The 22143-nt window shown below is 42.6% G+C and overlaps 2 protein-coding genes across 3 annotated transcripts in view; both read left to right on the top strand.

The window, feature by feature from the left end:
* UTP4 (UTP4 small subunit processome component) overlaps positions 1-11093 on the top strand; it is a 32478-nt gene extending 21385 nt beyond the window's left edge. The window contains exons 9-17 of one of the 2 annotated variants that reach the window (XM_029238087.1): positions 77-173; positions 952-1016; positions 2145-2267; positions 2663-2819; positions 4709-4815; positions 5842-5937; positions 8231-8416; positions 9903-10013; positions 10893-11093. In XM_029238087.1, coding sequence (XP_029093920.1) covers positions 77-173; positions 952-1016; positions 2145-2267; positions 2663-2819; positions 4709-4815; positions 5842-5937; positions 8231-8416; positions 9903-10013; positions 10893-11009 — 1059 coding nt within the window. In that variant the 3' untranslated portion in view covers positions 11010-11093. The remainder of the gene's footprint in view (positions 1-76; positions 174-951; positions 1017-2144; positions 2268-2662; positions 2820-4708; positions 4816-5841; positions 5938-8230; positions 8417-9902; positions 10014-10892) is intronic. The other variant, XM_029238095.1, reaches the window with a different exon arrangement.
* Positions 11094-20522: 9429 nt separating this feature from the next.
* The window catches only part of SNTB2 (syntrophin beta 2), a 97496-nt gene continuing 95875 nt past the window's right edge, over positions 20523-22143 (top strand). The window contains exon 1 of the mRNA XM_029213518.1: positions 20523-21134. Within this exon, the coding sequence (XP_029069351.1) occupies positions 20555-21134 (580 nt within the window). The 5' untranslated portion in view covers positions 20523-20554. The remainder of the gene's footprint in view (positions 21135-22143) is intronic.

Below are 22143 nucleotides of genomic sequence, written 5' to 3'. Positions count from 1 at the left end.
GGTGTTGCTGCTGTATCCAGTACTGAGGCAATAGATGACTCCGGCTTGTTTATGTCTTTTTGATTCTTGGATACAGCGACGTCTCGTTTCCTGTGCAAAAAAGAAGCAGCTTCTCCTCTTCCAGTTTGCTCATCACTTGGAACTTTGGCGACTGGGATCCACAGTTGCAACAGGTAAGATGGGAGAAAGTTTTTTTCCAATAAGAAAACTGGAGATAGAAGCCAGAAATGGCAGTTGAAATTCTGCTTGTGGAAAAATGGAAGTAGGTTTGTCTGTGTCCTTTTGAACTTATGGTTTCCCACCCACTAGATAGAGCAGAGGAGTTCCTCAGAGTGTTAAAATTGTTAGCAGGACACTGAATCATCAGTGAAAAGTTTTCGGTTCAGTATGGTGCACTGCAGGATATAGTGGTGCTGAGGGTAGTGGAATCAAAGTTCTACCTGGCTAGACTGGGATCAAAACAGCTGTTGAAAAATGACAAGTTTTAATGTGGGGTCGTGACGGGCCTGCATGAAAAAGAAGGTTGTGCAGATCTTACCAGGGTGACAGCCTCATGGCCTTAAGTATGACATACCTGTTTGGGTCCTGTTGTTTTACAGTAGGTTAGAGGCTTTTGCTTTAGGCTCCAAAATGAACAAATGAAGTTGAAATCGAGGCCACACAAACTTCACTTCCATCCGCCTGCATGCCAGGCTGTGGGGAGCAACTTCAGAGAAATAGGGGTGTGCCCTAGGCCGTATGCAGGGCACCCAAGTAGAAGCTAAGAAAGTGCTCGCTGCTTTCCTCTTCGTATACATACCCCCAGAAAACTGTAAGCTTACTACGTCAGACATTTTTTTGATTTCCCAGTGGTAGAGATTTCTTTCTACCCAGGAATGGCTTTTTAGTAGAAAAAATGTATGAATAACCTTTCTTTGGGAAGAAAAATGTCAGGGATATTTCTTGTTCCAGGAAAGAATGGGGATACCCTTCCACTCTCTAAAAATGCAGATCACTTACTTCACCTCAAGACAAAGGTAAAGAAATTTAACTGTGTGTTCAGACTCTGAAATCCAGAACATTTTTCTCATTCTGAATTTTGAGGGTTTCTTAGTTGACATCATAAACTGTTTCAAATCTAAAATTATTTGAATGAAGTACTATGTCAAAAGAGCTGGGTTTCCTATGATTGTAAGTCAGGCATTCCGAATTTATTGGATGAATGAATACAAGAAATTCGTTTTTCTTCTTTTGGTATTATTATGAAAATAACATGCATAGTTTTTAAAAATTCAAATAATGCAAAAGAGGATGCAATGAAAAATGAACCTCTTTCTTATCCCACCCCCCCAGAGATGATCACTGCCAGTGGTTTCTTATATATTCTTCCAGAAAAAATTTTCACCCATGCGTGCATGTGTATACATCCTTTCTTTCTCCAATAATGGGACTATACTATACAAACAACTTTGTCTTCCTTTTTAAAAATCTTTATTTTAATTGCACAAATAATTTGTGAATACAGTCTCACTATGAAGAATTCAAACAATATTGATAATTTATACCCTTGCCCAGCTCTTTAATACTAGTCCCCTCTCCTGCAATAATTACTGTTAATTGATTAGCTGTATACCCTTCTAGATCTTTTTCTGTGTGTGAGAATATGTATGTGTGTATACATACATACTTACATACACTCAGATGTTTTTTGAGTTTTTTGAATTACATAAATGTTACACTAAACTTTTGCGGTGTTACGCAAATTTTTTCACTTAATATTTCTTACAGGTCTTTAAAGCAGGTTGTCATTGACCAAAACAGAAAATCAGTCCCCAAGTCACTGAGCCTCCAAAGCTTCACTGCGTTAAATGCCTCCCTGCTCAGGTTTCTAAAGTTAGGGTTTATTATGAAGCTACCCATGAAGTATGCGAAGGGCTGAGATATAGTATTCAGAGACCTCTGTTCTGGGTTTTGGAAATTAAAGCCACACCACTTAGATGTTCTACCTTTGAAATAATCATAGTGACACATAGCATATGAGTGTCAGGATTATGTGTCGGTATTTGTGGATACATTCAGAGTGGCAGTAGCTTGAGGATTCATGCTATAGTGAACCTTGTATGAAGTTTTACTTGACTATGTATCCTGCTTCCTAATGTTACCAGGGTCCTGAGAACATTATCTGCAGCTGTATCTCCCCATGTGGAAGTTGGATAGCCTATTCTACAGCTTCTCGTTTTTTTCTCTATCGTTTGAATTATGAACATGACAATATAAACCTCCAAAGGGTAAGTGATAACCCCAAGTCTGGTTGAATAAGAAGAAACCTTATAAGTGGGTGATTTTTGTGTGAAGTGGAAACGTCCTGGATATGAATCCTTGTTCCATAAAAAGCTATTTTGAGAAACCTGTTATAAAACAGTCTCTTATTGCCATTTAAAATTATGTTTTTGGAGGATAGGGAAATGCCAGAAAGTGGCAGTAAAGGTTAGGCTTTTGAGGAGATGACAAGGGGGCTGGATAGGTTACAGTAGGCACGTCTGTGTTCCAGGCCCTTGGTTGATTGGCTTCCTTGGAGACAGGAAGCATTCATATGATTTAAGCCTAACTGTGATTATTTTTGATGGGCTCTGGGTCTAACTTCTCTCTGTCTCTCTGATTTTTTGTTACTGGTTCCCCCAAGGTTTCCAAAATGCCAGCGTTCCTTCGCTCTGCCCTTCAGATTTTGTTTTCTGAGGATTCAACGAAGCTCTTTGTGGCATCAAATCAAGGGTCTGTGCATGTCATTCGGCTGCTGGAGGGAAGCTTCAAGCACCTGCATACTTTTCAGCCTCAGTCAGGTGAGAAGTTGGTAATTGGCCATGGGAGAGAGTTATCAGTCTCGATGTTCCTTTTTTTCCATTTAAACCTCAATTGTTGGGGGTTCACTAATGATCTTCTCTGCCCTGCAAAAATTACACATTCACTCACATGTTTGCGATTTAAAGTAGAAGGAGATACCTGGCAAGTGAAAATGCTCGATGAAATCTGAAGTCTTGCTCACACCTACTCTTTTCTCACTGGGTTTTTGATTCCTTATTTGGGGCCAGAGAAGTTTCATCACCCTTCTTGGAGTTTTGTTAGCAGAGCAAGAAGAAAGTTAAAATCATCTGTAATCCTGACACCCAGAAATAACTACCATTATTATTTTATATATTTCCAGTAGGTGCTGGTTATGTAGGTATTTTATGGACATGTTAATCTTTTTGGTTGTTTGTTTTTATAATGATGAGCTTATACATACAGTTTCATTACCTGTCCTAATGCTTATGACCACTTTTCCATATGTTTTGAGAACATGAGTATGCATGAATGAGTGACTGTGTATAGATAACAACTGGTGAGTTAACTACCAAGGACTTAGTACCCAATACTTTCCACGGGCCTTTTTCCTTCTCCCTTTTTCTGGCTTGTAGTGACTTCACTGTTAGACTTCATCAGCCTGGAAAATCAACTTTTTAAAATCAACTTAAACTCTCACTGTTCATAAGCTGCCCCAGAAGCAAACAGGAAAAGAAACATACAAATTAGGAGTCACATGAAGTAAACTGAGAGTATTTATTGAGTACCTGTATATGGTTTTATTATAAAACTTAGATTCTTTACCTTGCATTTAGCACTCCTTTAAAATTGGGCTCTGCATTATGTATATAACTTTATTTCTTCCTCCTATCTCATCTCACTTCCCCTTCTAGTCAGGCTGGTTTCTTCGTAGCCCTCAAACCTGTGTATTCCTGTCCTTGTCACTTAGGTCACACTGTTCTCCATCCTTTTCTACCCACCTTGCTCATCCTTTAGCATCTGGTTTATGTCTAGTTATAAAGCTTTTTCACTGTTTGGGGTTGTTACATGCAGCACTTACTTTGGCATATAGCATCACTGTCTGATTTTTATCCCACATGGGTCTTCATGATGCCAGATTGGTTTAAAATTCTTTAATGACAAAGATGGCTCATATGTGCCCATGCTCCCTTAGTGCTAAATATACAGCTAGTAAATTAAAGGTATGCCTCGGGACTTCCCTGGTGGTGCAGTGGTTAAGAATCCGCCTGCCAATGCAGAGGACACAGGTTCGATCCCTGGTCCAGGAAGCTCCCACGTGTCGTGGAGCAACTAAGCCCGTGTGCTACAACTACTGAGCCTGCACTCTAGAGCCTGCAAGCCATAACTACTGAAGCCCACTCACCTAGAGCCCGTGCTCTACAACAAGAGAAGCCACCGCAGTGAGAAGCCCACGTACCGCAAGGAAGAGTAGCCCTTGCTCGCCACAACTAGAGAAAGCCCGTGCACAGCAACGAAGACCCAACACAGACCAAAAAAAAAAAGATAAGCCTCAAGCCTATTTGCTGTTTGTAACTTCGTTTAAAAAACACCTGATAGGAAAGGAGTTTGAAACAATTAAGGTATAGATTTTGGTGGTAGCTCTTACCCTGATTCTCTGTTCTCATGGTAGTTCTGAGCAAGTGCTGCTTTCTGGTTTATCTCTCTGGCTCCTCTTTCCATGAAGGATGGCTAATTTAAAATAGTAGACAGAGTAGCATCTAGAACTTACCTGCAAAACTATCTAGAAATTGTCCTATGAGTAATTTAAAACCAGGGCTCTTACTGGCTTTCGCCATCATTTTTAGGGCAGGGCTGGCTGACTGTGGACACTGAATTCAGAGCCTTAACTATGGTTTTGTCCTTACAGGGACAGTGGAGTCCATGTGTCTTTTGGCAGTCAGTCCAGATGGAAATTGGCTAGCTGCATCAGGTACCAGTGCTGGCGTCCATGTGTACAACGTGAAACAACTAAAGGTGCGCGTGAGGTTTAGTAGCAGAAAACAGGAGGAAGTTAGCTCTGCAGTTATAAGACTTAAGGCTAAGGCACATTGATATGACCCGGAAAATTGCTGGACTTCTTTTTAACCAAAAATTTTTCCTGTTTCACTTGTTTGGAACCCAAAAGCTATAATCTAACATTAAAATCAGTCAGTGGGAACAGTGAAACCACTCATGCACAGAAATTTGAAATTAAGGATTTATGAGTAATGAATTTACATCCAGATTATGTCTGTATTTTGAGGAGGAAAATTCTGATTTACCCAGATGAATAGACGCAGATAGTAACAATTTCCTTTAATAGTTTGCCTTGTAATCTCAAGGTATTTTTAAATTAAACAGAACTAGTAATAGCAGGAAAACATTTTTCACTAATTAGTGATGATATTGCCATTCACAGATTGAATCACTAATGTTCCCTTACAAGTTGTCACCGTCATCTAAAAGTCAGATAAGAACTACGAAAAACTTACAATAAGCATTCAAAGTTTAGAGAACGATATCAAACTGCAGCATTTAATGGGTTTGCCTGTTACTGCATGACTTAATCTTTACTGCACTGTGGCAAAAGCATGTACTGCTCTTTGAGCCTTGCCTGGCATTTGAAGGTGTTCCTGTGGACTAGTGCACATGCCTTGTGACTGAACATAAATTTCCATGCCTAGGCATTTATTTCTTTTAAATCCAGTGTAGAGCTGTAGATTCCCTGTTCAATGACATGTTTATGAGCAATTCATACAAATGTAGAGACAGCAGGGAAAGCTTTTTTCTGAGGTTCCCTGTGAATGCTGTTAGTTTTGTTGACAGGTAAACTTGCATTTTTTAAAAAATGCAGTTAAAGTTTATTGTTTGGGAAAATGCCTGACGTTTACGGAACTTCCATAGAATAGAACTTTTTGAATTCCAAAGAGCATTATTTTAAAACTACTGACCTAGACCATCCAGTCTTTCCTGAGGGAAGGAATCCTATTTTAGTTTTCTGTTTCTGTTATTTATTCCCAGCTTCACTGCACAGTGCCTGCTTACAATTTCCCTGTGACTGCTCTGGCCATCGCCCCCAATACCAACAACCTTGTCATTGCTCATTCTGACCAGCAGGTAAGAGATCCCAGTGCTTTCTAATCCCCTCCAAATGGATAGTAACTTGGAAGCTGAGATAACGACAATTTTGGAGGAGCTTTTCTTTGACAGTACTGGACAATATAAAGGTAGTTTTCTCTTATGTGTAGTAAAGCTTCCATGTATGGCCTGATCATAGGCCAGTAACATCCATTGGCTTGATGGGTCACAATGGAATGGTGAAACACTGAGATTCTAGAATAAAGAGGTATGAGAAGGAGGAAGAATTTTCAAGGGCTCGTTTTACTGATTGTTTTTAGGCTAGGTTGAAATGGACTCAGGTGTTAGAGTGGATTTGGGAGAACAATGAAATATCAGAAAGGGAATGTAAACCAACTATCCCCTTTAAAATCGCATCAAAAAAATAAAGTACTTAGGAATATGACTCACCAAGGCTTATATGCTGAGAACTATAAGACATTAATAAAGGAAATTGCAGATGATTCAAAGAAATGGAAAGCTATCCCCTGCTCTTGGATTGGGAGAATTAATATTGTTAAAATGGCCACACTACCCAAAGCAATCTATAGATTTAATGCGATCCCTATCAAATTACCTGTGACATTTTTCACAGAACTAGAACAAATAATCCTAAAATTTATATGTAATCATAAAAGACCCAGAATTGGGGCTTCCCTGGTGGTGCAGTGGTTGAGAATCCGCCTGCCAGTGCAGGGGACATGGGTTTGATCCCTGGTCTGGGAAGATCCCACATGGCGCAGAGCAACTAAGCCCGTGCACCATAACTACTGAGCCCGCATGCCACAACTACTGAAGCCCACTTGTCTAGAGCCCATGCTCCACAATGAGAAGCCCCCGCAATGAGAAGCCCGCGCACTGCAACAAAGAGTAGCCCCCGCTTGCCACAACTAGAGAAAGCCCATGTGCAACAGTGAAGACCCAACACAGCCAACAATAAATAAAATAAATAAATTTATTTTTAAAAAATAAAAATTAAAAAAAATAAAAGACCCAGAATTGCCAAAGCAAGCCTGAGGAAAAAGAACAAAGCAGGAGGCATAACCCTCCCAGACTTCAGACAATACTACAAAGCTACAGTAATCAAAACAGCATGGTATTGGCACAAAAACAGACATGTGGATCAATGGAACAGACTAGAGAGCCCAGAAATAAACCTATACACCTATGATCGGTTAATCTTCAACAAAGGAGGCAAGAATATACAATGGGCAAAATTAGTTCTTTGTCTACCACTTTTCCATACCAAGTTGTAAGGAGATATAATTGTAAGAAGATCTTTAAAATATCTGAGCTATAGAACATATTATGTATGAACTGGTCAATACTTATATATCCTCATCTGTAAAATGGGCTTGATAATACCTTCCTCACCCAGCTATTGGAAAGATTAAATGTGATCCAAGAAGCACATTTAAATAGACCACTAGGCAGATGATGCTTGCTACTTTGATTAGCAGTTTTTACACTCACACATGCACACACATACACGTTATATCCAGAAAATGAAATCTCTCATTTAAGTTCTTCTGTCATTAAAACTAGCGGGAAATTTTTTGGTACCTGTTTAATTAACAGAGATTGAGTTAATAATACACAGTGCGGCTAGGGAAACAGCACTTCATATATTGCATAAATTAGTATACTGCTTTAGAGGACATTTTGAAGATATCTAAAAAAAACTTAAATCCACATAATCTTTGATTCAGAAGTTCCAATTCTAGAAGTTCTTCCCATAGGTATATGCTTTTAGTTGTGCAAAAAGACATTGATTCAGAGCTAATCATTATAACTTTATGTGTAGTAGCCAAAGATTGCAAATACCTAAATGCTCATTAAGCAGACTAGGTAAATAAATCCTAGTACATCCAAGAAGTGAGTAGATTATTACATGTTCTTCAAAAGGGGCATGAGTGATGTGTGTATACATTGATATGGGTCAGTCTCCATGGTATAATGCTAATGAAAAATGCAACATACGGAATAGTGTGTACTGTATGCATAAAATATCTCTGAAAAGATATAAACAAGAAACAGGCTGCTTTTGTCTTGGGGAAAAGAGATATTACGATTGCAGGTGGTTTTCCACTATAAACCTTTCTGTGCTGTTTGAATTGTTTATTGTTGTGTAACTTACCTTAAAATTTTTTTATTTAAAAAAAAGTAGTGAAAATGCATATTGCTGAATATGATACAGCCAAGGTTTGTATAGATATTTTCTGGTTCAGGCTGACCCTTCTTTGATCTTTCTGGGTACCTGCCTGCACTTGCTCTGTGTCATATCCTTCCTCAGGTATTTGAGTACAGCATTCCAGACAAACAGTATACACAATGGAGCCGGACCATCCAGAAGCAGGGGTTTCATCATCTTTGGCTCCAAAGGGATACTCCCATCACACATATCAGTTTTCATCCCAAGAGACCAATGCACATCCTTCTCCATGATGCGTACATGTTCTGCATCATCGACAAGTCGTTGGTGAGTTCTTCACCACTACCACCTGTGCTGTCCCTGGTTCTATTTACTTAGGAATCTTTCCATTCTAAAAGCAAAAGAGGACAATAAATTAGAGGAAGGAGAATCAGAATAAAGGTTGCTAGTACATTCTTTGGAGGAGAGGAGCTTTTGTTTTGCAGATTTCCTCATTTTCCTACCCTGTCTCATGAGGCTCCCAGGGAAGGGGCAGCCCCTTGTGTATTGATTTTTGCTGATTTGACTATTTCTCTGCTTTGTCTCTCAGCACATAAACTTAAATAGAAAAGAGATTAGGTCCGTATTCGGAAAGTAACCATAATCAGGGAATACCATTGGTTTGGCTAAATCACTTCCACCTTTGCACCCTGGGATGACTGACATGATTTCATTAAAGGAGATACAGGCTGGGGTTTTGACCACTTGTGCCCCTTGGCTGAATATACTGAAACACTATCTGCAGGCTTGAGGGGTTGGTCTTAGTGTTTTGAAAAATGACCAGTTAGGAAAATTCCATTCTTCACGGCTGTGATTTAGGTGGAGTGTGAGCATTCTTTTCCGTTATAGAGTCCAGCCTCTGCCAGCTGCAGTTTTGATTCACCCCAAATTTCGTGTTTTTTTCTGGACAGGCACTTCCTTTCCTAGGAGCAGTGTGAGCTATGGCCATGCCTATAATGCACTTTGGGCTTAGATTACAGCCAATACAGTGTTTTGGTGTATCTGTGAAGGTGGGCGTAGGAGGAACACAGGGAAAGCAGCAGATGGCTCTAAAGGAGGTGTGCATGGTGATGTGTCACTGGAACTCATCTCGTGGGCCCTGTGTCCTCTGGGTGTGGGAAGCAGAGCTGGCTGACAAGTGCCTTCTGTGAGATGAGTGATAAAGGAAGGGCCCCTCCCATTCATTTGCCTCTTTATAACTCAGCCTAGATCAGCCCATATTTTTCCCCAGGCATTGGTGATAAGTCCATCACTTCCTCATGCAGGGCAGAGCTATTTCCCAAGGAAGTCAGAGATAAAATTAAAATATCACTTGCTTGGCTAGAGGCCGTCTCTCGAGGTGTCAGTGACATCTGTGGGGGTGGTTTGTGTTGCAGTTTTGCCTGCGGAGAATTTCAGCCACTTGGCCGGTCTATGACCTGGTTGGGGGAGAGTCTAGAAAGCAGAGCCTTCATGGGCTGAGCTCCTGCACATGCCAGTTTGTTTGTGTCTCACAAAGTGTTACTGACGAGACTGGCCAGAAGCCCCGGCTGGGCCCTTCAATCCTGCTGGCGTAGAGTACCAAGCTCTCTTTGCCACATACCCCCACAGTAGAGTACAGTAGAGCTGCAGGAGTGGCTCCAGCTTTCTTCCTGAAGTAAGAAGAGTCAGGGAGGCAGTAAGTGTATAACATGACAGAAGATTGTGTTCCCCCAAAAAATCACTATTGTCCTTTGGTCTGTAGAGACCCAATAAAAAAAATAATGATTTAAACAACACATTTTTGTCTTTTTAGCCTCTTCCAAATGACAAAACCTTACTCTACAATCCACTGCCTCCCACAAATGAATCAGATATCATCAGGAGGCGCACAGCTCATGCCTTTAAAATTTCTAAGAAATATAAGGTAATACATTTTCCGTTACGTTCTGGGTGGTTGGTTCCTTGTGATATTATCAAAATGTAATAAGTCCCACAATGGACAAGAGTGCCTTCATTTTACATGCAGAGAACCTGGTTTTGGGAAACCAGTGACCTTTCTGAGACTGTCTGTCCCTTAGGTTTGTAGTTCATTGTTCTCGCCTCAGTAGATTAGAGGCAGGCACATCATCCTTCACCAAAATGAAATACATGGGTAGTGAGAAATGATGGTGCAGCTCAGTTGGGGTCTTTGTGTTAAAGCTGGCTTTTAAATTTGACTTCCAGTGGAGAATGTTCCACAAGATAAATTTCGAGCAAATGGAAGTCATTGAATTTATTAGATGTTCCTTTCTGGGCTCGGCTTTTCACTGTACTAGAACAGATATCCATTGAGCTTATGGTACTACAGCTGTTTGTGCCAACTCACAAGTTCCATATTCATGCTTCTCAGATCAGAGTTCCTTGGGCACCCTGGAATGTTTTCTTGGGGGTCTGCAGAATTTTTTTAAGTGGGGGGGTGTTGTAAATTATTCAAGTATGATTAACTTCTTGATGTATTTGTAACTCGCCATTTGTCAAGAATTTAGGTTCCAGAGCCCTCTGTTAACATTGATTCCTAAGAAATTTGAGAATCACAGATTTTCCATACAGAGAAACATGAAAAATCTTGCTGAAATCTTAAATGATGGAATTCAGTTATAAAAGCTCCCAACTTTTCCAGTCTTTTAAGTCCTATGGCAGGAAGGATTGTCAGAGATTTACACCCCTCCAGCTTGAACGAGGCTAACATTTTAGCCCTAGTTAGTCGATTCAGGACTAGCCCCAGAACCTAACTCCTGGTGGAATCATTACCATCTCTCTACAGCCTCTACTCTTCATGGATCTTTTGGATGAAAGAACACTAGTGGCGGTAGAACGGCCTCTGGATGACATCATCGCTCAGCTGCCACCACCCATCAAAAAGAAGAAATTTGGGACCTAAAACAGGGCACTGTCTGTGTCCTTTCTTGAACTGTCTAACCTGTTTTCACAAATCATGATAATAAAACAAAGTTATTCTTTAGGACTAGTCATTATGAATGTTATTTTTTAAAATGCTGGACAGGAATTTCCCTTCATTGACTGAAACCGAACAGAAACTCCAAGGTATTGTAGTTGAGATAGTGTTCCAATTAGCTACAAAGTCATCCAACTTGTTTAGGTCCTGTTTGTTCTTTAGACCACACTCTCAGGGGAAAAAAGCAATAGTTACCTCCTATCCCCTAACACATGCTTGAGGCTTCAGAGAGCTGATGACCTTCATTGTCTGCCAGCCTCCAGCCTGCAGCTAGTGCAAAGGAATGGGGACTTGCCTCAAGTTGCCTTTGAGGACAGGGAAACTATGCTTGCTTATTCAAGATAGCCTAACTACTGACAGCGATAATCAGCCTTATGTTTCAAGAAAGAATATTAACTGTAGTGCTCCATCTGAAAAGTAGATGCCCTTGGCCTTTGGTAGAGCTATTAATTTTATTTGAAAGGAAAAATCAGGTTTTGGGATATCAGCCCCAGTAACCATCTTTTTATGTTCTATGCCAGTTCTAAAGGTTAAGGAAATATTGGGCATTTTCTCATGGAGTGGGAGTGGAGGTGGGGACCAGATAGCCTGCTATATATTTCACCATTTCTGTTCTCTTCTGCTTGCTTTGACATTGTTATTCCTGTGGGTGTTATCAACTGACTAGTTTTAATGTGATCTTTTAAATTAGAAAGTGAAGAACTAAGTTAACCTGAACTAAGCAGATAGATTTCTTTCCCATCTCAGTGGATGTATTCTGTTGCATGCCTGTGGAAACCCAGTATGTGCAGTTTTTTGTTTGTTTCGAGGGTGAAGGGCTGTAGAATAGACAGAAATATGAGGGCTCTGATGACATCATGGGTAAATCGCTGATGAAAAACATTTTTGCTGAGATGAACCCCACCCTCCAGTTTGGAAAGGGAAAAAAAATGTGAGAATTTAAAGTAGGTGTGTAGGAGGAGAATTAACAGAGGTGATAAGAGAGAGAAACAGAGCCCAATAATTTATAATATAAAGGACAGCCTATTTCAGGTTTGCTAAGAGAGACAGCAAGGTTTATAATGGTTGCCACTTCTCTACCCCACCTGTTTATGTTTTTTACAGTGATAAGAGTAATTTAAACAAATAGCTGCAACTTTTTAGGTCATTTGTGTCAAATGCCTTTCCTCTTGCTTGAATAAATTTTCTTAGTGAGACATATTCTCCCAGTCTGCATTAGACTGCACTATTACAAATAGTAACAGTCTATTACAAATAGACTAGACTGGAAGATCCTGCCCTTTCTAAGAAATGTTTTAGGTCTTCTTTTGTGTGATGGAAACCAAAGTTCAAGTCACTGATCTACAGTGAATATGACCAGAGGGAGGCTAGGATGCCTTAAATATTAACTCACTTGCTTTTCCCTGACTGTAGAGCTATAAATTCAGAGACTCTTTATTAACTGGAATCTAGTTTAAGACTTGATTTACGTAACTTTAAACATATTCTGAAACCTTGTGGATTGTGTTGGGTGTAATTCTGACGGAGAGGGCTCACAGATCATCTGAGTGAAGAAGTAAAACTGTCTGAAAGTAGAAAGCATTCCTTTGCAACATTTCCAGCCAGTGATTTGGACTTCCATAAATGGTATGGGAAGTAAAAGCTTTGGGCCTTAAAATTCTTCCTAAGTAGAGAACTTTGAATACAAATGAAATAGAAACTGATTGGGGCAAGTTAGAGAAACTGGGGGAAGGGAAGGCAAAGTAGTATAAGTAAGAGGACACTTCGGTGCATGTGTTTTAGGGTGATTTTACTTTAGGGATTTGTGTAACCTAGGCGCGTTATGTTTCTTTTTCAGGCATTTTGCAGACTGCTGCTCATACTCGAGTTTTACAGAAAAATTTTGATCTGAGACCAACTTGAGAAAGGTCATTTTTGCTAACCTGACTCAAATGCTTTAAAAATTCACTTTTCTCATATAGTAGCTAGTAATTGGATCTTTGAATGGATAATGCAACCTTTACCAGGGAGATTACAGCAAATTAGACTGAGAGAAACTAAAATCTTGGAATATTGGAAGAAAGTTAGAGATCGTCTAGTTTGGAGGGTTTTAAAGCTTTTTTTTTTTTAAGCATTGAAACTTTCTTCAAATGGAACTTTGTTCTGAACGGAAACATATGATGCAGATAAAAGAGGAGCTGTTCAGGTTGTTAGGGGTGGGAGTGGGGGAGGAAGGCACAAAGGTTTCTGAAAGAAAACTGTGTGGCCCTTGGCCTCATTTTTTTTTTTTTACCCCCTCCCCCCACCCGCCCCCTTTTTATACTCATGGAAATGGAGACCAAGAGGAGAAGAAAGGGATATTTCCCATTGTCACACAATGGTTCATTAGAAAGCCCAGGTGGCATTCTTACAATTATTCCCCCACGGTCTCTTGGCTGTAGGGACCCAGTAAATATGATTAGTAGGCATGGTATGCAAAAGATTTTCCATTCCACAGGCTGCAGAGATGATGTTTAAGTATTTCTTGCTCTGGATGAGCACCTGATTTAACTCTAAGGGTGAGTTCTGTGGGCGGTCTTACGTGTAAACCATATAGAGTGTTGTAATGAACAACCTAGTGTGTTATCTGCTAGTGCTCACATGGGGGTATTTCTCTAAGGTTAATTCCTGGGAGTGGAATTGCTAACTCATACTGCGTTCATTTTCTTTCACTTTTATTGTCCTTTGGAGTTGGCTGTATGTCCATCAGCAGGGTTTGAAAGCACTCATTTCCTTATACTTTGCCATTGTAGTGATAGTCTTTAGTTTTAGCCCATCTAATGGGTGAAAAATTATATTTTACTTTGCATTTCCCTGTTTACTAATGAGATTGCTCACTTTTTTATGTGTTTTGGCTATTTGGCTAATTGTGTAAATTACATATGCATGACCTCTTCTTTTTCTCCTAATGTGTTATCTTTTTCTTTCATATCTCAAGGCATTTTATGATGTAGATCAGTACTGTCCAATAAATTCTCTATGGTGGTGGAAATGTTCTGTATCTGTGCTGTACAATAGACACTTGTGGCTCTTGAGCACTTGAAATGTGGCTAGTGTGACAAAGGAACTGAATTTTAAATTTTATTTTTTTTAATTAATTTAGCTTTGGCTGTGTTGGGTCTTTGTTGCTGCACGTGGGCTTTCTCTAGTTGTGGCGAGTGGGGGCAGCTTTTTGTTGCGGTGCACGGGCTTCTCATTGCAGTGGCTTCTCTTGTTGTGGAGCACGGGCTCTAGGCGCACGGGCTGCAGTAGTTGTGGCTCGCGGGCTCTAGAGTGCAGGCCCAGTAGTTGTGGTGCACGGGTTTAGTTGCTTCGCGGCATGTGGGATGTTCCCGGACCAGGGCTCGAACCCGTGTCCCCTACACTGGCAGGCGGATTCTTAACTACTTCGCCACTAGGGAAGCCCTAAATTTTATTTAATTTTAATCTGGGAATTCCCTGGTGGTCCAGTGGTTAGGACTCTGTGTTCACACTGCCAAGGGCCCGGTTTCAATCGCTGGTTGGGGAACTGAAATCCCATAAGCTGTGTGGCACAGCCAAAAAAAAAACTTTTTTTTAAATTTTAATTTAAATAGTCATGTGTGGCTAGTGGATTTCTTAGTGGACAGCACAGATCTAGATTTTTTAAAAAATATTTATTTATTTATTTGATTGTGCCAGGTCTTATTTGCGGCTCCCCGGCTCGTTAGTTGCAGCTCACCAGCTCCTTAGTCGTGGCATGTGAACTCTTAGTTGTGGCATGCATGTGGGATCTAGTTCTGTGACCAGGGATCGAACTTGGGCCCCCTGCATTGGAAGCTTGTAATCTTATCCACTAAGATTGGGTGGATTGGGTACCAGGGAAGTACCCAAATCTAGATATTGAGGCTTAGCTTTGTGTCAGTCCTTTGTTTTTAGTACTTAATACTCACTTAACATACATTTATTGAGTGCCTGCTAAGATGATCTCAGCCCTCAAGAACTTCACAGTCTAGTCGGGGAGAGAAACAAGCTGATCAACATTAGAGATGAGCACAGAGAAGGGCACCTAACCGGTGGGTTGAAGGTAGGAGATAGTCCTTGAGAATTGGGTAGTAATTAGCAAGGTGGAAAGGAGAAGAAAAGAGGCCTTCCTGCAGCATTCTCAGTGCAAAGGTCTGAAGCGAGAGCATAGCCTCTCCAAGGGTTCACCAGTAGTTCCATATGTCTGAAACATAGCACAGATCCGAAGTGGAGGAAAATGAGGCTGAAGGGCAGGCCGTAGTACTGGGTGCACCTGGGAGGGTGACTAAGAATCAAGGGAGGTTCCTAGGAAAGGTAAGTGTAGAGTGGTTTCCACAGAGGAAAGCTAACTAGATTAGATAAATAGATTTAGATAAAGAGCCCTTAAGTCAATGTATAGTGAGAAATAAGGCCAGGTAGGAGTGGGCCTTGAAGACTGTAGTTAAGAATTATCACTCAGTAGAAGATATAGTTATGAACCACTCAGATTCAAAGGAATGACCCAGTAAAAATGCCCATTTGTGTAAGTAAGGGACAGAAGAGACTGGAAGTTAGGGAGGCAAAAAACAGGCTGTTGTGTAGGTTCTTGACTTGGCGGTTTGTGTTAGTTTGCTAGGGCTGCCATAACAGTATCACAGACTGGGTAGCTTAAACAACAGAAGTTCATTTTCTCACAATTCTGGAGGCTAGAAGTCTGAGATCAAGGCATTAGCAGGGTCAGTTTCTTCTAAGGCCCCCTTCCTTGGCTTGTAGATGGCCCTTTTCTCCCTGAGTCTTCACATGGTCTTCCCTATGTGTGTGTCTGTGTCCTAAGCTCTGCGCCAACAGTTATATTGGATTAGGGCCCACCCTAATGACCTCATTTTAATTTAATTACCTCTTTAAAGACCCTATCTGAAAACACAGTCACATTCTGAGGTACTGTGGGTCTGGACTTCAACCTGTATATTTTGAGGGGACACAATTCAGCCCATAATAGAGTCTGGAAGGGCTTCAGGAGCTTTGTGAGCCCCCAAGTTTGAATGCTGAGTTTTACACAAATGTGCATTTGTCTGAGGTGGGTCCATAGCAGGCAGCTGATTCCCAAAGGGGGTCCGTGATCCCTCCCCAGTTGGCTGTTTGCATTAACTTACTCAGGAGGAAGTTAAAGATGTGACACGAAGGCCTGGAAATGCCACAGGCATCAATAAACACAATCTGGGTGTTCAATGGTATATGAAGACTGAGAGTTTACACTGACTAGAAGACTACAAGTGTTATTGTGAGGCACTGGAAATTCTGTTAGAACTGGTATGGGAGGAAAGTGGATTTTTATTTTTGGACCTTATTTGAATTTCATGGGAAATTATGTAATTTCCATGACTGTCAATAAAAAACACCAGTGATTTTCCATAACTAAGTGAATTCAATGAAACTAACCTTCTTCTTGTTATATCCTTGTTAATATTTTCCTAAAAAGAAAGTCACAGAGCAACAAAACTGTCACCAGCTGCTTCTCATTAGGAATGTGGTTAGCAGATGTGGGTTTTCATAGTTATAACGCATTGAGATAGTTAATCCATTTTTGTGGGTTTCAGATGGATAGTGATTTATCTTGGCAGGATGAATTTTAAAATGCGCTTGCATCAGCTAAAGGATATATGCACCTTTTCCTCTTTCACTTCATGTTAGTGCTGGAGAGAAAAATACGTTTTAGGATATTTCTCCTGGAAGGCAAAGTAGTACTGTCCAAAGGGACAATTGATCTCACTGTCCTCTCATGGGGGAAGAGAATGCATGGGTACTTTTTCAGAGTTGGATGTTGGATTGGTTATCTTACAAGTTTATTTCTCCCTTTGGCCTCTTCTTTAGTAGTAACTGAGCAGCTCTTTTGTTCCTCTGGCATCTGGCCACCTTTGTGGTATGACCTTCAGGCTTGCTAAGGGCTGCAATTTTGCCTGGGGCCCTCTTTCCTTATGAAATTACACAACACTCAAACCTTGGAAGCAGCCCCAGATCCACTAATTCTTTCCTTTGAGGGACTTTTGGCAATATGTACTCCCTTTCAGCCAAAGTGTAGCTTTACACAAGATCTGTTTGTCACCGAAATTAATTTGGCCATTTGCCCTTTAAGCCTGCAGTCAAATAGTATTATGGCAGACTCCTTTATGATAAAGTATAGACTCTCAGCTAGAGAGTTTCAACCAAAGGTTTTACTGTTGCTGCTGCTAAAGGTCAACAGGTAATAATATAACAGCAGTGGTACTTTTTATGGAACTCTTACAGTGCATCAGGTACAGTGTTGCTAAGCACTTTGCAGACATCACCCCAGTCAACCCTTACAACCACACTGCGAGGTAGAAGGTGTCTGAAGTTTTCTGAAGAAGAGACTGAGGCCCATGACCTCAGGCCCTTGACCATTGTCATATAACTAGTAAGTGGCCAAACTACAATTTGAACCTTGTGCTTTTAATTACCATGCTATATTGTATGTCTACTATAAGTGAGAAGAAAAAAAAAGACCACTGGCTTTTGAGAGAGTATAGAATCAGAGCCTGAGTAATAGAATTGTAGGAAATCATGGAACTGAGAGAGCTAATCCAACCCCCTCATTTTGAAGTAGCAATGATGCTTGCCTTGTCCTGAGAAAACAACAGCTTGAGCAGAGAATACCTACTGATAGGTGACAGGAATGGAAGGTGATTGGGAATTACCTCAGCCATTCCCTTTTTTAGAGGTAGATAAAGTAACACGCCTGTTCAAAGAATTATCTAAGTTTGTCTCGCCATCCCTAAGAAACCGTGGGAACAGATGTGTACCCTTTTTATTTCAGATTTCATTATCCACAGTAAGTAGATTTCCACTGACTACTTGAGATTTCCTAGATGGTAATTTTCACTCTGCAAGGAACCAGTAACCTTCAGAGGGATTATTTGAAATGACTACAGCGCAGGAGGCACTGAATTTCAATCAGTCACATGTTTAATGAGTTCCTTCTCTGCAAGGCAGTATTTTTGGAAGAGTGGGGAACAAAAAGAAGTCAATGGGTGGTTCCTGCCCTCCTGTATTTTATAATCTACTTGGACGAACAAGCGAGGCGTAGAATAAAATTGTTCAAAGAAAAAAATCCCAGCAAATTGGGCAGCCAGGGACAACTGGGATGACATCTTGCTCGGTGGGAAAGTGGTTGAAAGGGGCAGGAAGTGTTTGGAAGGATGGACTCTGGCACGTATGTGCAAGGCATCATTGGGAGACACTGACTGGATGAATCTGGCCAATCTGTAGTGATGAAAGAGAATGTGGAAAATTAGGTTCTGATGCAAGACCTTGTCAGAACAGCTCAATAGTTTGGAAAACTTTTATGGATATATTTGAAAATAATTTTTAAAGTAAATACCCCCAAGTAATCCCAATATCAATCTCTATTACCTTTTCTCTTCCCGGGATTAAATTACTACCTTATGTAAGTGTCCTATTTATTTGGAAGATCGCTGACTTCCTTCAATTCTACTGACCAAAAGGTCTTGACACTTTTGGAAAGAATTTCCAGCACTTCCCTTTTGCTAATAAAGGTGTCCTCAAGTGCCCAACCTCTGGGCTATTACGTATGTAAAAGTTTCAAAATTGTGCTCATACTCTAAGGAGTCAGCTGCCAGGTGCTCTCTAATAAGCAGAAATTTCACGTAACTCAGGCATCTGGGGGTTCGCGCCTCAGCTGGAGCAAAGCCAGAAATGTCTGTGACTGCAGGTGCACTTCAGCACATTGAGACCTGCCGGAACAGCGATCTGGCCTAACTGCAATTGATTTAGGAGAGGGCTGGAGGGTTGAGCTTCTGCTGACACTTGCAGCTTGGAAAATTCTGCTCCGCTAATTGCAAAGAGGATTCTGCTGTAATGATTTTTTTGGGTAAGATACTTTTCTCATTTTGAATTCTTTCTTCATTTGGGCTCTGGTGATTTCCAGTCTCTATTTTTATTGTTTTAACTCCTGGTATAGGAGGCTCTTTGAAAGTTTCCGCCCACACATGAATGTGCATTCAGAGTGGTGCATGGACGTGGCTTACAAGCTTCAACATGTACTTCATGAGCAAGCAGGTATATAGCCCCTTTTACAGGAACTGGTACTTGCTACCTCTGCTGGCACCCCCCCCCACACACAAATGAAAATATGGGGATTTTGCTTTTCTTTCCAAAAAAAAGAAGGAAAGAGGGCTCATTGACTTCACGTTTTTGAGATCTCTCTCAGCAGCGTGATTTCTGGACCCTCATCTTTGAGGTCTGGGGTATGTTTTTTTGTTTGTTTGTTTTTAAAAGCCCTGGACCAGGAGGATGGGAGACTTGAGTTGTCTGTTTCTCCACTGTGGGCTTCCAGCCAGAGTCTTTGGCTTTCTGGGCCTCAGTTTCCTCAGCTCTTCAAGCCCATGAAACTGGCAGAACCAGGTGGATTGTATCACCCATGTCTTTGTGTAAAAGCTGCTGCAGGCCCTGCAGTGTGCAGTTTCTGGGGAGGCTCATATGCACTTGCTCCAACATAAGGCCAAGGCCTCCAGGGTGAGAAAGTCAGATCTACAAATTCAAGTCCAAACACTCCAATATTTGGTTATATGAGGCTTTTTACACTCATATTCTGCCATCTCCAGTGACCCTGTACTCTGTTCACATTGGAATTCTGGCATCTTCCTAAGTAACTCATTTGACAAATATCTTTGAGGCCTACCTATTGTGGCTGCAGGGCTAAAGAAGATATGGTCTCCTCTGGCATTACTGGCAAGTAAACGGGATTACAAAGCAGAGTGACAAATGCTTGGATTCAGGCCTCTGGACCTATTGCCTAGGTGGACTACTGAGCTTCCACTGTCACCTCTGTGAAGCTGTCCCCAGGCCCAACTAAATGTTTCTTCTACTCTGCTCTCAGGGTGTTTTCTACATGTCACTTAACCACATAATATCACATCAGGTTGGTTGGTTCTCCATTTTCCTCCCCCAATAGACCGCCAGCTCTGAGCTGTGGCACGTTTTATCCAGCTCCTCTCCAGGCCTCAAAGGGAGCACACTGCGGAGCATCCTGTAAATACCTAACGAACCAGTCAGTGCAAGTGAACATGCAACTCGGTCTTGCAGGATTGCAAAGTGCCTCTCGAAGCTGATTTTGCTTTCCGTGCCCAGGCAGCTCTGGTGAATTGCACGGTAGAGGTCAGGAGTTGGGGGTGGGGAGATCGGAGGCGTACGAGGAAGAAGGTGAGTCCAAGCCCCACTTCGCTAGAGCTGCCCACGTCCGGTAAACTGTAACCCACTGGATTGCGGTCAACTCCTTAACCTCCCGGAAGCGGCTCAGCCGGCCTCTCCCCGCCCCTCCGGAAGGTGGGCGTGGCCCCTAATGAATAATGAATCGCCGCGGTGGCGGCGGCGGGGGGGGGGGGGCGGGGGTGGTGGTGGCGGCGGGCCCGCCCCCTCGGGCGGGAAGGGGGAAGCGCCGAGGCTGCCTGACTGGAATGAGGGTAGCTGCGGCGACTGCGGCGGCGGGAGCGGGGCCGGCCATGGCGGTGTGGACGCGGGCCACCAAAGCGGGGCTGGTGGAGCTGCTCCTGAGGGAGCGCTGGGTCCGAGTGGTGGCCGAGCTGAGCGGGGAGAGCCTGAGCCTGACGGGCGACGCCGCGGCGGCTGAGCCTGAACCCGCTCTCGGGCCCGCGGCGGCCGCCTTCAACGGCCTCCCGAACGGCGGCAGCGCGGGCGACTCACTGCCTGGGAGTCCGAGCCGCGGCCTGGGCCCCCCGAGCCCACCCGCGCCGCCGCGGGGCCCGGCGGGCGAGGCGGGCGCGTCACCGCCCGTGCGCCGGGTGCGGGTGGTGAAGCAGGAGGCGGGCGGCCTGGGCATCAGCATCAAGGGCGGCCGCGAGAACCGGATGCCGATTCTCATCTCCAAGATCTTCCCGGGACTGGCGGCCGACCAGAGCCGGGCGCTGCGGCTGGGCGACGCCATTCTGTCGGTGAACGGCACCGACCTGCGCCAGGCCACCCACGACCAGGCCGTGCAGGCGCTGAAGCGCGCGGGCAAGGAGGTGCTGCTGGAGGGTGAGCGGGGCCGGCGGGCGGGCGGGCGGTGCTGGGCTGACCGGCGCTCACTTTGTTTCTGCCACCCTACCCGCTTTGCTGGGCCAGACCCTTCCCTCTCCCCCGCCCCCCGGGTCCTCACCTTCCTCTCTACTGGTAGCCCGGGTCTCCCCAAACCCCGTCTGCTGGAGCTTTGAGGATGGAAAAACTGATGCTCCCTACAGGAAAAGTTGGGCAGCCGCCGAAGTGTGGCTTGCAGTCCCCAAGGAAGACTCGGTTGAGATTTGGTAAGAAGCAGCCGTGCTGGAAGCCCCGCCTCTGCACGATAAGCTGACATTAAGAACTAGAGGGGGACGGAGCGAAGCTCTGGAGGTCTCCGTTTGCCTCCTGAGAAGTGCCGGGTTGGCGCTTTCTTCGCTCACCTCTGGCTCCCCAGGGCAGGCGGGTCTGTTAGAAAAAAAAAAAAAATTCGTCCACACCGGTGCCAGTGGTATGCTTGGGCAAACCACCAAAACGCTGGTTAATTTATGGGAATTTAACCCATCATTGGCTCTCAACAATTACCAAAGGAGATCATAGCACGTCATTGAAGCCAGAAAGCTGAAACAGCAAGTTTGTGTGGTTAATGAGCCTTGTTTAACAGTGGACGCTCACGTGTTTGAACATTTACTGCCAACTAGAGTTTTGCCCCTTTTGCAGGAGACTGGTGCCAGCTTCCTACCATTCACAGGCCTCAAGGCTTTAAGCTTATTAGAAGCCTGAAATGTTAAACCTCAAGTTATGTTTAAATAGCTAGGATTATTCTTTAAGTATGCATGTGATCTGTTACTTGGGTCTTTTGTGATGAATTTATGGATTTACTAAATTTATGATTTACTAAATCTCAAAATTAAATCTCATCTACTTGAAGGACTCATACATGTTGGAGGTAATATTCAGAAATTTTTGAGCAATCAGCCTTCTTTCACTGATGATTTCAGTCATTCAAGAAGCATTTATTGCTGGCTATATAGAACAGAATATAAAAGAT

This window comes from Monodon monoceros, unplaced genomic scaffold (assembly GCF_005190385.1).
Source record: "Monodon monoceros isolate NGI ecotype Baffin Bay Population unplaced genomic scaffold, NGI_Narwhal_1 Super_Scaffold_10, whole genome shotgun sequence".
Classification (NCBI taxonomy): domain Eukaryota; kingdom Metazoa; phylum Chordata; class Mammalia; order Artiodactyla; family Monodontidae; genus Monodon; species Monodon monoceros.
Note: the sequence above shows the minus strand (reverse complement) of the source record. Positions and strands in the feature narration are given on the sequence as shown.